The sequence below is a fragment of the Heterobasidion irregulare genome (assembly GCF_000320585.1).
Source record: "Heterobasidion irregulare TC 32-1 unplaced genomic scaffold scaffold_02, whole genome shotgun sequence".
Classification (NCBI taxonomy): Eukaryota; Fungi; Basidiomycota; class Agaricomycetes; order Russulales; family Bondarzewiaceae; genus Heterobasidion; species Heterobasidion irregulare.
In genome coordinates this window covers 1,280,111-1,293,478 of record NW_009258198.1, presented here as the reverse complement: position 1 = coordinate 1,293,478, position 13,368 = coordinate 1,280,111, and the positions used below count along the sequence as shown (strand labels likewise).

Sequence of the window (13,368 nt, the reverse complement as noted above, 5' to 3'; positions counted from 1 at the left end):
CCACGTTTCATGCGAGTTGAGTCCGAGACTTACAACGGGTGCCAAACTTGGGACCTACGATGACCTGAGTCCTTTTTCTGCATAATCACCACTGCGCACCATGGGCTCAGCCTCGTCCAAAGCTGCACGGACACTTCCAAAATCTGTCGCTAAGCTACCGCCATCATGGGCAGGTGCCAGAGCACCAGGTCTCACAGATGCTTTACCTGCAGGTGCCCACGAGTCACAGACTCAAAGACCACCGCTGGCAAGCGAGACGAGAAACGAAGGTATGTCCGCGTTGCCGGCTTGTCGAATGTTTTGACGACATGTGTTGATATCCGTAGCCATTGAAAGAGATGCTCGGGACCCGCAGCTCCTGGCCAACTTGAGCCGGCTGGGCCCTGTGAAGGTGGACCACCATATGCAGACCGTCAGGACGGTACGTCTCCCGGGCCTTCGTTCGTGTGAAGCGCGCCCTCATCTTTGTCGGGAATGAACGTTGGCCAGACGGAGTACGTGAACCAGGCGTTCCGCTCGCGTGCGCAGTCTGAGACGGAGGCCGCATTGACGCGCATGCCGAAGAATCGCTTGCTGGCGGCGTCGTTGGCGGATCTGCTGGAGGAGCGCCGGTTCGTCACGACGCGCGGAGAGCTTGAGGAGCTGGCTGGCAAGTACGGCGTCGACGTGGAGAAGTTGGAGAGCGTTGCACGTTTCGTGAACAGTCCCAGTGTTGACGAGAAGGACATTGTGAGGGTGGTGGAAAGCAACGGGGACGAGGTGGTCACGATGATGGTGGGTGTTTTCTGCGTTTATCCCTATTGTCATGTTGAGCGTGTTGCTCTGCAGGCCTCGTGGAAGGATCCGGTAATAGTCAACGATCCCAATGCGCGGATAGCCTCTGGTTGAGCAGATGCACCAACTTAGTATACTCAGAACCTTTCCATAGTCACTTGTCAGCCCCTCTCATTGCCAATTTCTATCACTCTACATCATCCCGCGCGACATGATTTAATGTAGCTTTTTCCAAAGGACGGAAGTCTGATGTGTGCAGGGTAACTATATAAACAAGATTTATTTCGCGCGTCGATCAAGTTCCCTCCATTGTGATGGACTTCTGAAATTTTGGTGAGACGCGACGAAATCACGTGAGTATTAGGATGACGCCTTCCGCCTTCCGTCGTTCTCGTCGGGTGGACATCCTCCTCGCGTTTGCCTCTCCCGATTTCGACTGCACAATGGCCAGGTCATCATCTTCCCATGTCCTTCCCGTCCTGAGACTGGGACGTGCACAGACTGCCGGGATGACAGATTCACTCGCTGTGAGTGGTGCAAAGGGGTGCAAACAGCGATTGCCACGTCAGCTTTTCCCCACGTGCGCGAAAAAGCCGGGGAGGGAAATCTCTGGAAAGACGCTCACAAGGCCCACCCGTCAGTTATATCTACTGCCGCACCCACGACTCGACCTCCCAGCGTAGCATATTTCGCATTTGCTGCACCTGGTTGCCGTTGCATAGGCCATGGAAGCTCCCTGGACACAGTCCTCGCAGGATGTCCTCCAGCACTTTCAAGTAGACTCCACCGTCGGCCTGTCACCCGAACAGGCCCAGAAACACGCTCAGCTCTATGGGAAGAATGGTATGTAAGGCGTGGCCTCTGTGCTAATTACACATTGAACTGACGTGCTTGGTAACCAGTATTGCCTGAGGAACCATCTACACCGCTCTGGGAGCTCATCCTCGAACAATTCAAGGACCAGCTCGTCCTCATCCTTCTTGCTTCTGCTGTCATATCTTTTGTCCTCGCCCTGCTTGACGACGCTGAAGATGCCACCCTGTACGGTGCTTTCGTTGAACCCTCGGTCATCCTGCTCATCCTCATCGCGAACGCGACGGTGGGAGTGATTCAAGAGACAAATGCCGAGAAAGCCATTGACGTGCGTGCTGTCTTCTTCAGTCCTGTACAGCTCTCTGACATATACATCAAAGGCCTTGAAAGAATACTCTCCGGACGAGGCGAAAGCCTTACGCTCTGGTCAGATTGCACGCATCCACGCGTCTGAGTTGGTACCTGGAGACATCATCGCTGTCGCCGTCGGAGACAAAATCCCTGCAGACTGCCGTGTACTCTCCGTCTCCTCGAGCAGTTTCCGAATCGACCAGGCTATCTTGACCGGCGAAAGCGTCAGCGTCAATAAGTCCATAGACGTTGTCTCAGACTTGAAGGCCGTCAAGCAAGACATGACCAACATGCTTTTTTCTGTAAGTGTTCCTTCGATATTCGTGGTGTATGCATGTCCCTGAACGCCTGTTCTCACAGGGTACAACCGTCGTGAACGGCAATGCCCGGGCGATCGTTGTCTTTACCGGCCAACGCACCGCCATCGGTGATATCCACAAGTCTATCTCTTCTCAGATTAGCGAGAAGACGCCTCTCAAGCGCAAACTTGACGAGTTCGGCGACACACTGGCCAAAGTCATCACCGTCATCTGTATACTTGTCTGGCTCATTAACATCCGGCATTTCTGGGATCCTGCGCACCATGGCGCACTCAAGGGAGCAATTTACTACTTCAAGATTGCCGTCGCTCTCGCGGTCGCTGCCATCCCAGAAGGCTTAGCCGCCGTCATCACCGCGTGTCTCGCCCTTGGAACAAAGAAAATGGCACAGAAGAACGCTATCGTCCGGAACTTACCCAGTGTCGAGACGCTTGGAAGCACTAATGTTATCTGTTCTGACAAGACAGGCACCTTAACCACCAACCAGATGAGTATCTCAAAAGTGAGTAGTATGCATTTGTATAAGTTGGTATCGGTGCTAACTTGGACATTATAGTTCCTCATCGTTGACGCCCAAACGGGCGCCCCGAAGGAGTTTGTAGTTGAAGGCAGCACTTTCTCCCCGTATGGGTCCATCCGCTCTGTCAATGGCAAAGATGCCTCTGATGACCTCCGATCAGAGCCCATTCAACGTCTGGCCGAGATAAGTGCTATCTGTAATGATGCCAAAATTGTCTATAATGTGGTAAGTCATGTCTTTCTCTCTGGCGGCGCGGCATGAATTTAACATTGGCATGCAGGATAAGAATATGTACAGTAATGTTGGTGAACCCACCGAGGCTGCTCTCAAGGTCCTGGCCGAGAAGATAGGTTGCCCTGACAAGGAGTTGACTGTGTCACTTTCTTCGCTCCCTCCCGTAACTCGCGCATCGGCTGTCAACGACTTTTACGAGCGCCGGATTCCCCGGCTACTCACTTTTGAATTTTCCCGCGACCGCAAGATGATGTCCGTCCTTGTCAAGCTCAATGGCACCGGCGCGCTTTTCGTCAAGGGTGCACCGGAATCCGTCTTGGACCGCTGTACCTCGGTCCTTATCGCCGGCGGCCAGCACGTGCCTCTCACCCCTGCCCTCCGCAGCGCAATACTTCACCAGACCGCCGCATACGGCAAAGCTGGTCTCCGGACACTCGCGCTCGCGTTTGTCGATGTACAGGATATCGACGCCGCTCACTATCAGTCTCAGAGCACCGTTGACTACGCGCGCTTTGAGCAGAACCTTACCTTCGTCTCTCTCGTTGGCATGCTCGACCCGCCGCGCCCCGAGGCGCGTCTCGCGGTCGCGAACTGCAAGGCTGCGGGCATCCGCGTGGTGTGCATAACGGGCGACAACAAGGGCACGGCAGAGACGATTTGCAGGCAGATCGGGATCTTTGGTGACGACGAGGATTTGACCGGGAAGAGCTATACTGGGCGCGAGTTCGAGGAGCTGAGTCATGAGGAGAAGGTCCAGGCGGTTCAAAGAGCGTCCTTGTTCACCCGGACAGAGCCAGGGCATAAAAGCCAGTTGGTGGATTTGTTGCAGGGGCTGGGTCTGGTCGTGGCTATGGTATGTGGCTTTTCATGTATCGTTTTGTTGGGTTCTAGAATACTCATGTTTGTGTTCTTGGCAGACCGGTGATGGTGTCAACGATGCGCCGGCTTTGAAAAAGGCAGATATTGGTGTGGCTATGGGAAGTGGCACCGACGTCGCGAAGTTGGCCGCCGACATGGTTCTCGCAGACTCGAATTTTGCCACAATAGAAAAGGCCGTGGAGGAGGGTAGACTCATCTACAACAACACCAAGCAGTTCATTCGATACCTCAGTGCGTTTCCACTCTCGCTTTTCTGTCCCTGCTCTCTGTTGACCGCTTCTCTTCCCGCGATGCCTCAGTTTCTTCGAATATCGGCGAGGTCGTCAGCATCTTCCTGACGGTCCTGCTCGGCATGCCCGAGGCGCTGATCCCCGTGCAGCTGCTCTGGGTCAATCTCGTCACGGACAGCTTACCCGCCACCGCGCTCGGCTTCAACCCGCCCGACCACTCCATTATGCGTGTGCCGCCGCGGAGCAGCCGCGAGCCGCTGATCGGGAAGTGGCTCTTTTTCCGGTATATGGTCGTTGGGACGTACGTCGGTGTCGCGACTGTGGCCGGCTATGCGTGGTGGTTCATGTATTTCGCGGACGGGCCGCAGATCACGTTCTCTCAGCTGGTATGTCGCGCTTGCACTGTCCCACCTTGTGCTGGACTGACCAATTCATCTCGTTCAGTCGAACTTCCACCAGTGCGCGGCACGGTTCCCAGAGATCGGGTGCGAGATGTTCACGAACGTGATGGCGCGGCGCGCGACGACGATGAGCCTGTCGATCCTGGTGACGGTGGAGATGTTCAACGCGATGAACTCGCTTTCGGAGAACGAGAGCCTGTTGCGGCTCCCGATTTGGAAGAACCCATTCTTGGTCGCCGCGATCGCGCTCAGCATGGCGCTGCACTTCATGATCCTCTACGTCCCGTTCTTCACCGTGAGTTTTTTTCGTGCGATTTCCAGCGTCTGGCCACCGGCTGACGTATTTCTTTTGTCCGTTCGCTCGCCCGCGCCAGGCTATATTCGCGATCGAGCCGCTCAACCTGGTCGAGTGGAAGGCCGTGCTGTACTTCAGCGCGCCGGTGGTGCTGATCGACGAGGTGTTGAAGTTCATCTCCGTACGTCCGCTTTGTGTGTCCGTTCCCCAACCGTATTGATGCGCGCTTGCAGGCGACGTTCATCTCGCCGCCGTCCAAGGTGAAGGTGGACTAGACCCGGGCTAGCGTGTATGCGGTGTGCAGGAGTGTTGGATCAGGGGCAATCGAACGTTGGGTGCTCGAGCTAGTGAGCTTGGGCGTGAGCTTGGGCTTCGGCTAGCTTGGGGACGCCGAGAGTGTAGCACACGCGCATGTGTCCTGTAGACCCACGAGTGGGCGGTAATGGTGTGTTCTGTAGATCGTCGTACGGCGACGAGGACGATAGCACGCGTGTTGTTGGTTGTGTTTTCACATCTCACTTATTTCATTCGGGCCGCCGAGCCTTCTTTATGAATGAGGACTGCTTGCAAACACTCAGCTCGGCAAATAAGCTGCTGAACGCTGAACACGACGCGGCGGTCGTACGGGAACGCGCGGGGTAAGGTGGGGACGCATCGAGTTACGAATGCATTGCGGTGGGGCTACTAGGGCGGCGCCTTTCTTTTGCGAGAGGCGACGAGATGGCGTACGAAACGAAACGAAACGAAACGAAACGAAACTACGACACGGGAGGCGCGGCGCGGCGCCGTCACACGCTGACCGGGACTGTCTTTTGCACCTCAGTGTCTTCTGCAGCACGCGCGCCGCCCGGACGCTCGCGCGCGTCGTCTAAGTCTGAGCCCTCCTCGCTCGAGTCCTCGCTCGAATCCGAGTCGGATTCTTCGCTTGAATCGCCCGGGTCCTCGTCGTGCTCGTCGCTCTCGTCGTCACTGTCGGGCGCGCGGGGCTGGGCCTGGGTGGCGCGGACGGCGGCCTCGAGGGCGTCGATGTCCCAGCCGAGGGCGCGCTTGTCGATGCGCAGCGCGAGGAGGGCGGTGCCGAGCTCGTGCAGGGCGGCTTCGCTGATGCGGAGGTCGGGTCGGGTCAGCATTCATATTAAGAGGCCGCAGCGCGCGCGGGAGAGGGGAGGAGAAACGTGGGGCGAAGAAAGAACGAAAGATGAGATGAATGAAATCAAACGGGAGCAGAAACGACGAGCGAAGCGGCAAGCAAAACAGAAGATAGGAGTACTTAGAATGGCGATGAGATACGGCGGGAGAGGGAAGATGCAAAGAGGGAAAGGGAGAGAGCGCGAGACGCACCTCGCGCAGGCTGCGACCCAGGCGCAGAGGTCGTCGAGCCAGATGCGCGCGTAGACGTAGTAGGCGTCGTGCGCGTCGAGGAGGGCACGAAGCTCGAGGAGGCAGCGGAGGACGGTGCGCGGGCCGCGGGCGAGGAGGCGCGCGGCGTCGGCGCGGCAGCGGTCGGCGAGTGGGAAGGCGCGGTGGAGCGGGAAGGCGAGGGCGCGGCGGTAGGAGGGGAGGAGGTCGGCGGGGGTGATGAGCGCGGGTGCGGGGGAGGGCTGGAGGGACGGGATGAGGAGGGCAGAGGCGGAGGCGGAGGGTGGAGGGTAGGGCGGGGGGTCGAGGGCGGCGAAGGCGGGGGTGAGGACGCAGATGGTCCAGGCGCTTTCGGGGGTGGGATCGTGCTGCGTCGTGCGGGCGTCGTAGGCGTACGCGAAGAGGAGGGTGGCGAGCGTGAGGTAGAGGCTGTGGGTCTGGGCGGGGGTGGGGAGGTCTGCGTGCGGGTCAGCGGGTCAGGGGGATCATGTGGACAAGGGGAGGCGAGGGCCGGGCGACGCACATTCTTTGCGCGGGAGGCGGAGCATGGCGAGGTTCTCGGCTTCAGTGAAGGGAGCGACGACGGGTACGGCGAGGTGCGGGTGCTCCCACTCGAGAAGTTCCTCAATGGTCTCTGGGTCAGCGTAGTCCGCCCTGTAGGACGCAGAGATCAGCGGTGCGATTCGCTATGCGCAGAGAGACGGGGCGTGTACATGTAGTGCTCCTCGTCCCACTGCGCATCCTCCTGCGCGACACGGCGCGCGCGGCGGTCGGCGGGAGAGAGGGTCTCTGCGTCGGGGCCGAGGGCGTTGGCTTCATTGGGGGACTCGGCGACATGGCGGAAGTAGCCAGTGTAGGCGTCGAGGAAGCCGTATGGTTTTTGGAGGGCGGTGTGGAAGGAGGTGGGGGCGGGGACGAATTGGGGGAGCTGCCAGTCGTTTGCTGCGGCTGAAGAGGGGGTGAGTCGAGACAGGGGCGGAGAAGAAGGGTAAGGAGGTGAGATGGGCGCCGGGAGTGATGTTGATGTTGGTGCAGATGTGGATGGGACGTGGATGGGAGAGACGGAGACTACTGACCTTGGAGTATCTCGCGCTGTTCGTGTGTCAGGTCTGGGCGGTCGAGCGAGAGCGCCTGCGCGCGCTGCGCCAGGTCTGAATCTTGCGTCTGATGCGTTTCGCGGCGCGGACGAGCATCGCTATCGGCATCCTGGGCGTCGTGTGATGCGAGGACCTCGATCACGGGGGCGGTGGGCGGGTGGACCGGGCGCGGTGCGAGGAGCTTCGGGAGGAGGTCGAGGTCGGGGAAGTGCTCGCCGCGGGTCTGCTTGGAGAGGGTGAGGGTGAGGACGCCGGCGGCGGGGTCGTACGCGGCGGACGAGGCGTCGTCCTCTGTGACGGGTGCGGGGAGGGAGAGGCGGAGGAAGTAGGGGGCGATGTGGATGGAGACGAGGGTGTTGTCGACGTGGATCTCGACGTCGGCGGCCTGCGGGGGCGGTGCTGTGTGTCAGGGGTGGGCGAGGTGAGACGGGAGGGGTGAGTGTGTACGCACGCGGACGGCGGGGCAGGCGACGGTGAGGATGAGCGATGCGTCTGTCTGTTCGCACCTGAAGCGCGGTGTGATCATCTTTCGCTGCAACCCGCGTCCACCCTGGTCTGTCTTGTATACCCATTGGTCAGTCAAGCACGGGCGACTCTCGTCGCTTCAGCTCCCATCCCCCGCCCTCAATTACAACGGTCGCAACCATGTGTGCATCAAAGCGGAACGTGTCCGAGTCCCTCGAGAACACGATCAACAAGTTCAAAACAATCACGACCTTGCTTACAGCTGTCCTCTATCTTCGAGGACACAATACTTCGCTATCCCAGACTTGGACGGCATACCAGAGACAAGACACTGAAAAGCCCCTGACACAGCATAGATTGCTTGATCACCTTGCTACTGTGCTCGTCAGAGACCGTGAAGTGGTGGCTGTGGCCGCAGGTAGGGAGAGGAACACCGACATCAGCCGCGCGCACACGCGCGACGCCCTCTCGCTCTCGCTCATCATCTCAGTCTCACATCAAGGCGACACAGATATCCCCGTGGAAGGCGCGGAAGGTCGACTGATGAGAACCGCATCATCGTCACCAATCTGACGCGCCCCGAAGCCGCGAGCGGGAATACCAGATCGGGGAAGGGAAAGAGGGGACACAGGCTGAGAGAAAAGCAATGTCTCCGTTGAACACAAAACGTGAGTGTGAAATTCTCATCAAACAAAAACCTCTCCGAAACATTTTATAAAGTCTCGAGTTTCATGAGCACGTCTCGAGCGTGATCAACATCATCAAGGGAAAGGTCACCTCGCCTCTCGATCTAGGCATTCACATTGTTTCTCGTGGCTACCGCAAGATGCGCTCTCGACTCAGGTGTACGAGATCACTTGCCTTCCTCAACAAGGTCTGGAATGCCAAACCTGACCGCTTGCCTGAACTATATGATCAGCGGTCTTCATCATTACACAACAAAGAGGACTGCAACCTTTCGGAATTGCTCACACAAACTTTCTGGGACAAACACCTTTTCAGTGTGGAATATGCAGGACTATCCTCCATCGAGTTGAAAACACAAGCACAGAGCAATGATGTTCTTTTTGTCAAGGAGACATGCGTGGCCTTCCATCATATCTTTTGCTCGACTCTGAAAGCCTATCAGAACTGTCTGGACGAGCTTTGCAAAGCCAACTCAAAAACAATCAACAGGACGGCATTACACACCTGGCTTTATTGCACTCTTTTGAAGACCATCACATATTCCAATGCTTTTGCAGACTACCTAACTCTCGCAGTTCCGGACATGTTTGACCATCTTTTTGCAGGTGCAGGAACCAGGTATACCACACTATCTAGAGATCCTCAGGGCAAATCAAATATATTAGAGGAGGAAGGAGATACGGACATTGACAATGCAGATTTGCTTGAAGCTGTGGGCTCGACAACATTGGACGCATACAACCTGCGTCGACAGGTTGTGGTACTACATGCTGTTGACCGCCTCGTAGGTGCAACACCGAACTTTCAGGATATCACTCATACTGTCATCTCTGTCGAACATCTTGGGACAGATATGTGGCACTGGGAAGATGTGGTGAAGGAGATACTAGTCGAAGACGATGCTGTTCGCGTGGAGACAGTGCTCACGCAACTCCGTTCATTGATGCAACAAGACGGGATGGACGCGGGGGGCTCAATTCGCCGCATGTGCGAAGGTTTACTATCGCCGACTCCCGTGTTCCTAGGGTGTGTTCATTGTGAGGGTGGTTTGGCTAGCATCCTGGATGAGAGGAACCTAGACAAGGGCTTGCTTGATTTGAACCAAGTTGCACTTCACCAGGAACTGGACGATGTCCAAGGTGTCAACCTGGAAAATTACCTTTCTTCACACCTTCCAATGCCAATATTGACATGGAGATTTACAGAGCAAGATGGATCCGTGCTATGTTGGTGTCTCTGAAAAGGAATGTCCTGTCTGTAATCTCGTGAATTCTGAGTTTGGCATAGGCGCGGACAAGTGGCTGGCGAAACCACATCACGAATATACACGAGAAGGCAGAGATCTATTTCAAGGCCAAATTGCTGGACTCAATCGATGCGTTGCTCAAAGACAAGCAACAACATGTGCGGACCGATTCTGCTCAAACCGACGATTATCGGTCGGACGCTGATCGCAAGAGCCAAGAAGTCTTGAGGGCGAAGCAAATGATCGATTATGACAACTTGTCTGCAGACCACAGTCTATGGATTCACTGAAGATGGCCAGGTTTGAGTGTCGATTTGCAGAAGGTCAGGCTAGTGTCAGGTTTCTGGCGTAGTCCGAGAGCGCTGTAGTTTTTTCTCCGCATTCTAACCAATAGCATCGTTTGGTCGCCACTTGTAGATCGACGGCTGAAGGGTACTCCGAAGACGAGAGGTGACATCTCCACGATCAGAGAAACGGTGTTGTTTGTTACATGTATATCATTTTTGCATTGCATCAGAGCTGTGATATGTATGAGCGTACTGCGTGAGAGGGCTGATCATCATGAATGTGCTCGCACACAACCTGCGGTGTGATCATCTTTCGCTGCAACCCGCGCCCGAGTCATCCATGCTCTTATACCCGCGCACCCACCTCCACCCCCTCTCCCTCGCTCCCCTCTCTCGTCCCACGAATGGCTAAAAACATTGACCCCCAGGTCTGCTTCACCCCAAGCCGCGTTAATGTCTCTGACCGCCCCTGTCTATCCAGAAACTGCCCGCGTTTCCCCCGCTCGAAACAGTCGAGCAGCTCATCCTCCACCAGAAGAAGGGAAACTGCGTCCCCGTCTATGTCCAGCTCCCCGCGGACCTCCTCACCCCCGTCATGGCCTACCTCCGCATCGCAAAGGACTCAAAGTACAGCTTCCTCCTCGAATCTGTCATTTCCGGCGAGAACATCGCCCGCTACAGCTTCATCGGCTCAGGTGCGCGTGCCGCCTCCGCCCGTCCGCTGCGCCCCCGCTCACGCGTTTCTAGATCCCTTCAAGGTAATCAAGACCGGCCCCAACGAGGAGATCACCGGCGACCCCATGCTCGCCCTCCAGCGCGAGCTCGCCGTCTACCGCTACGTCAAGCTCCCCGAGGTCCCCACTTTCACCGGCGGTGCAATCGCCTACGTCGCCTACGACGCCATCCAGCATTTCGAGCCCAAGACCGCCCGCCCGCTCGACGACAACCTCCACATCCCCGAGGCCGTCTTCATGCTCGTCGACACCATCCTCATCTACGACCACCTCTTCCAGAACGTCAAGATCGTCTCCCACGTCTTCTGCCCCGACAACGTCGGCCCCGCCAACCTCTCCTTCACCTACCAGACCGCCGTCGCCAAGGCCCGCAGGCTCGCCCGCGTCGTCCTCCAGACCGCCACCCCGGAGGTGCCCCAGCCCCCGATTTCCCTCGGCGCGGACGCCGTGTCCAACGTCGGCAAGGAGGGCTACGAGCGCTTCGTGTCTACCCTCAAGGAGCACATCGTCGCCGGCGACATCATCCAGGCCGTGCCCTCCCAGCGCCTCCAGCGCCCCACCCAGCTCCACCCGTTCAACGCGTACCGCACCCTCCGCCAGATCAACCCGAGCCCGTATATGTTCTACCTCGACTGCGGCAGCCTGCAGCTCGTCGGCGCGAGCCCAGAGACACTCTGCAAGGTCGAGGACAACAAGGTGTACAACCACGCGATCGCGGGCACGACGAAGCGCGGAAAGACCGCGGAAGGTGCGCCGCACGCGCCGCCGTCACGCCCTGCGCCGACCCTGATACCCTTTTTGTTTGCGCAGAGGACGAGCGGCTCGGGCAGGAGCTGCTGGGGTCGGAAAAGGACCGCGCGGAGCACATCATGCTCGTCGACCTCGCGCGCAACGACGTGAACCGCGTCTGCCAGCCCAAGACGGTCAAGGTCGACCACCTGATGCAGCTCGAGAAGTTCAGCCACGTGATCCACCTCACGTCGCAGGTGTCGGGCATGCTGCGCGACGGGCTCACGCGGTGCGTTGTTGCGTTGCGTCTATGCGGCTGACAAGTCGAGGGGCCGTGTCGCTGACGCCGCGCGCGGCAGGTTCGACGCGTTCCGGTCGATCTTCCCCGCGGGGACGGTCTCGGGCGCGCCGAAGATCAAGGCGATCGAGCTCGTGTACGAGCTCGAGCAGGAGCGCCGCGGCGTGTACGCGGGCGCGGTCGGGCGGTTCGACTTTGCGGAGGACGAGATGGACACGTGCATCGCGATCCGGACGATGCTGTTCCAGGGCGGCATGGCGTACCTGCAGGCGGGCGGCGGGATCGTGCACGACAGCGTGGAGGAGGACGAGTACCAGGAGACGATCAACAAGCTGCAGGGCAACGTGCGCGCGCTCGAGGCGGCTGAAAGTGCGTTGCGTTTGACTCGTCTTGACTGTTTTTACGGCGCTGACCGCGGCTTGCGCAGAGTATTGGTACGACATACAGCGGAACCGGCCAAAGGGGCCGCCATAGGGGTGAGAGCGAAGGGGTGGGTGTGCGAGTAGAATACGCGAGCGTGTATTATCGTAGTGGGACCAAAAAAAGACAAAAGCTATGTGTACGTGAGCGAGACGTGCCTCGCCCTGCGCTGCCTTTGCTCCTCCCTGCGGGCCTCGGCCTCCTCCTTGAGTGCGACGCCCTCCCTGCCGGCGATGCTGAGGACGCCGGCGATGAGCTCCGCGACGCGGGTGCTCTCGTCGTTGGCGGGGATGGGGTACATGACGATGCGCGGGTCGACGTTGGTGTCGATGATGGCGACGGTGGGCACGTGCTCGATCGCGCACTCGCGGATGGCGTGGAGGTTCGGGATCGGGTTGAGGAAGACGACGAGGTCGGGGGTGACGCGCTCCGCGCGGGCGACGTCTGGGCCGAAGAACTGGATGCGGTTCGTGAGCGTGCCCGGGAGCCACTTCTCGCCGACGTGGAAGCCCTGGGGGCCGAGGCGCGCGGCGGCGCGGCGGACGCACGCGCGGAGGTCGGGGCGGGTGCCGACGAAGAGGACGGTGCCGTCGCGGGCGGCGACGGCGCGGACGAGGGCGGCGGCGCGGCGGAGCATGGGGAGGGTGCGCTCGAGGTCGATGACGGTGACGCCGGCGCGGGTGCCGTACGCGTAGGGCACGAAGTTGGGGTTGAGGAGCGCGCGCGAGTGGCCGAGGTGCGCGCCGGCGGCGAGGAGGGCGGAGAGAGTGAGGTCTTTTGGGGGCGGCGGGCGCGCGAGCGAGTGGTGCGGCTGGAAGGTGTTGTCGCGCGTCTGCGCGGAGCCGAACGCGCTCAGGTGCTCGACTGCGTGGCGAGGGGAAGGAGAGGAGGCGGGTCAGACACCGCGCACACGGACGGACATCGGCACGCACTCAGAGACTTGCGGTCCGCGCGCTGCTGCTGGAACGCCGTCCAGTCTTCCTCGGACGCGAGGCGCGGGGCGTCTGTGGTCAGCGGGCGCGTCTGTGCATGGCGCAGCGGGCGCGAAGCGAGACGGCGGGCTGCAGAGGCTGCTTGTGCGGGACAGCGCATGGCGAGGAGATGGCGAGGAGGTGGAGAGGGTCAAGGCGAGGGTCAAGGCGAGGGTGGCTGTGCGCACAAGAGCGTGAGGTGCGCTTACGTCAGCATCATCGATTTTTTTTCGTCGCCGGTCGACGTCCTCGCTCGTC

General features: G+C 59.0%; 7 protein-coding genes across 7 annotated transcripts; 5 read left to right on the top strand and 2 right to left on the bottom strand.

Annotated features, from left to right (window-relative positions):
- Positions 1-91: 91 nt before the first annotated feature.
- HETIRDRAFT_470555 (uncharacterized protein) lies at positions 92-888 on the top strand (the record flags this gene model as incomplete). The annotated part of the gene is made up of 4 exons (XM_009544077.1): positions 92-269; positions 327-421; positions 490-774; positions 829-888. The coding sequence occupies exons 1-4, from the start codon at positions 101-103 to the stop codon at positions 886-888; spliced, it is 609 nt and encodes a 202-aa protein (XP_009542372.1). The 5' UTR covers positions 92-100.
- A 611-nt stretch (positions 889-1,499) lies between these two features.
- Positions 1,500-5,369, top strand: HETIRDRAFT_154512 (Ca-transporting ATPase; the record flags this gene model as incomplete). The annotated part of the gene is made up of 11 exons (XM_009544076.1): positions 1,500-1,617; positions 1,677-1,915; positions 1,968-2,240; positions 2,299-2,760; positions 2,815-3,003; positions 3,059-3,865; positions 3,930-4,028; positions 4,211-4,507; positions 4,566-4,817; positions 4,897-4,998; positions 5,051-5,369. 11 exons carry the CDS (start codon positions 1,500-1,502, stop codon positions 5,090-5,092), a joined length of 2,880 nt encoding a protein of 959 aa, XP_009542371.1. The 3' UTR covers positions 5,093-5,369.
- Positions 5,229-5,459, top strand: HETIRDRAFT_309281 (uncharacterized protein; the record flags this gene model as incomplete). Its single annotated transcript, XM_009544075.1, has 1 exon — positions 5,229-5,459. The coding sequence occupies one exon, from the start codon at positions 5,229-5,231 to the stop codon at positions 5,457-5,459; it is 231 nt and encodes a 76-aa protein (XP_009542370.1).
- A 3-nt stretch (positions 5,460-5,462) lies between these two features.
- Positions 5,463-7,799, bottom strand: HETIRDRAFT_443514 (uncharacterized protein; the record flags this gene model as incomplete). Its single annotated transcript, XM_009544074.1, has 6 exons — positions 5,463-5,918; positions 6,159-6,633; positions 6,700-6,830; positions 6,890-7,124; positions 7,253-7,658; positions 7,725-7,799. 6 exons carry the CDS (start codon positions 7,797-7,799, stop codon positions 5,606-5,608), a joined length of 1,635 nt encoding a protein of 544 aa, XP_009542369.1. The 3' UTR covers positions 5,463-5,605.
- Positions 7,800-7,918: 119 nt separating this feature from the next.
- On the top strand, positions 7,919-9,961 carry HETIRDRAFT_100836 (uncharacterized protein; the record flags this gene model as incomplete). The annotated part of the gene is made up of 3 exons (XM_009544073.1): positions 7,919-8,273; positions 9,031-9,644; positions 9,713-9,961. 3 exons carry the CDS (start codon positions 7,919-7,921, stop codon positions 9,959-9,961), a joined length of 1,218 nt encoding a protein of 405 aa, XP_009542368.1.
- A 401-nt stretch (positions 9,962-10,362) lies between these two features.
- On the top strand, positions 10,363-12,886 carry HETIRDRAFT_154513 (uncharacterized protein; the record flags this gene model as incomplete). The annotated part of the gene is made up of 6 exons (XM_009544072.1): positions 10,363-10,386; positions 10,440-10,653; positions 10,706-11,440; positions 11,503-11,710; positions 11,781-12,088; positions 12,147-12,886. The coding sequence occupies 6 exons, from the start codon at positions 10,363-10,365 to the stop codon at positions 12,191-12,193; spliced, it is 1,536 nt and encodes a 511-aa protein (XP_009542367.1). The 3' UTR covers positions 12,194-12,886.
- Positions 12,273-13,231, bottom strand: HETIRDRAFT_309928 (uncharacterized protein; the record flags this gene model as incomplete). Its single annotated transcript, XM_009544071.1, has 2 exons — positions 12,273-13,003; positions 13,072-13,231. 2 exons carry the CDS (start codon positions 13,229-13,231, stop codon positions 12,273-12,275), a joined length of 891 nt encoding a protein of 296 aa, XP_009542366.1.
- Between the last annotated feature and the right edge of the window lie 137 nt (positions 13,232-13,368).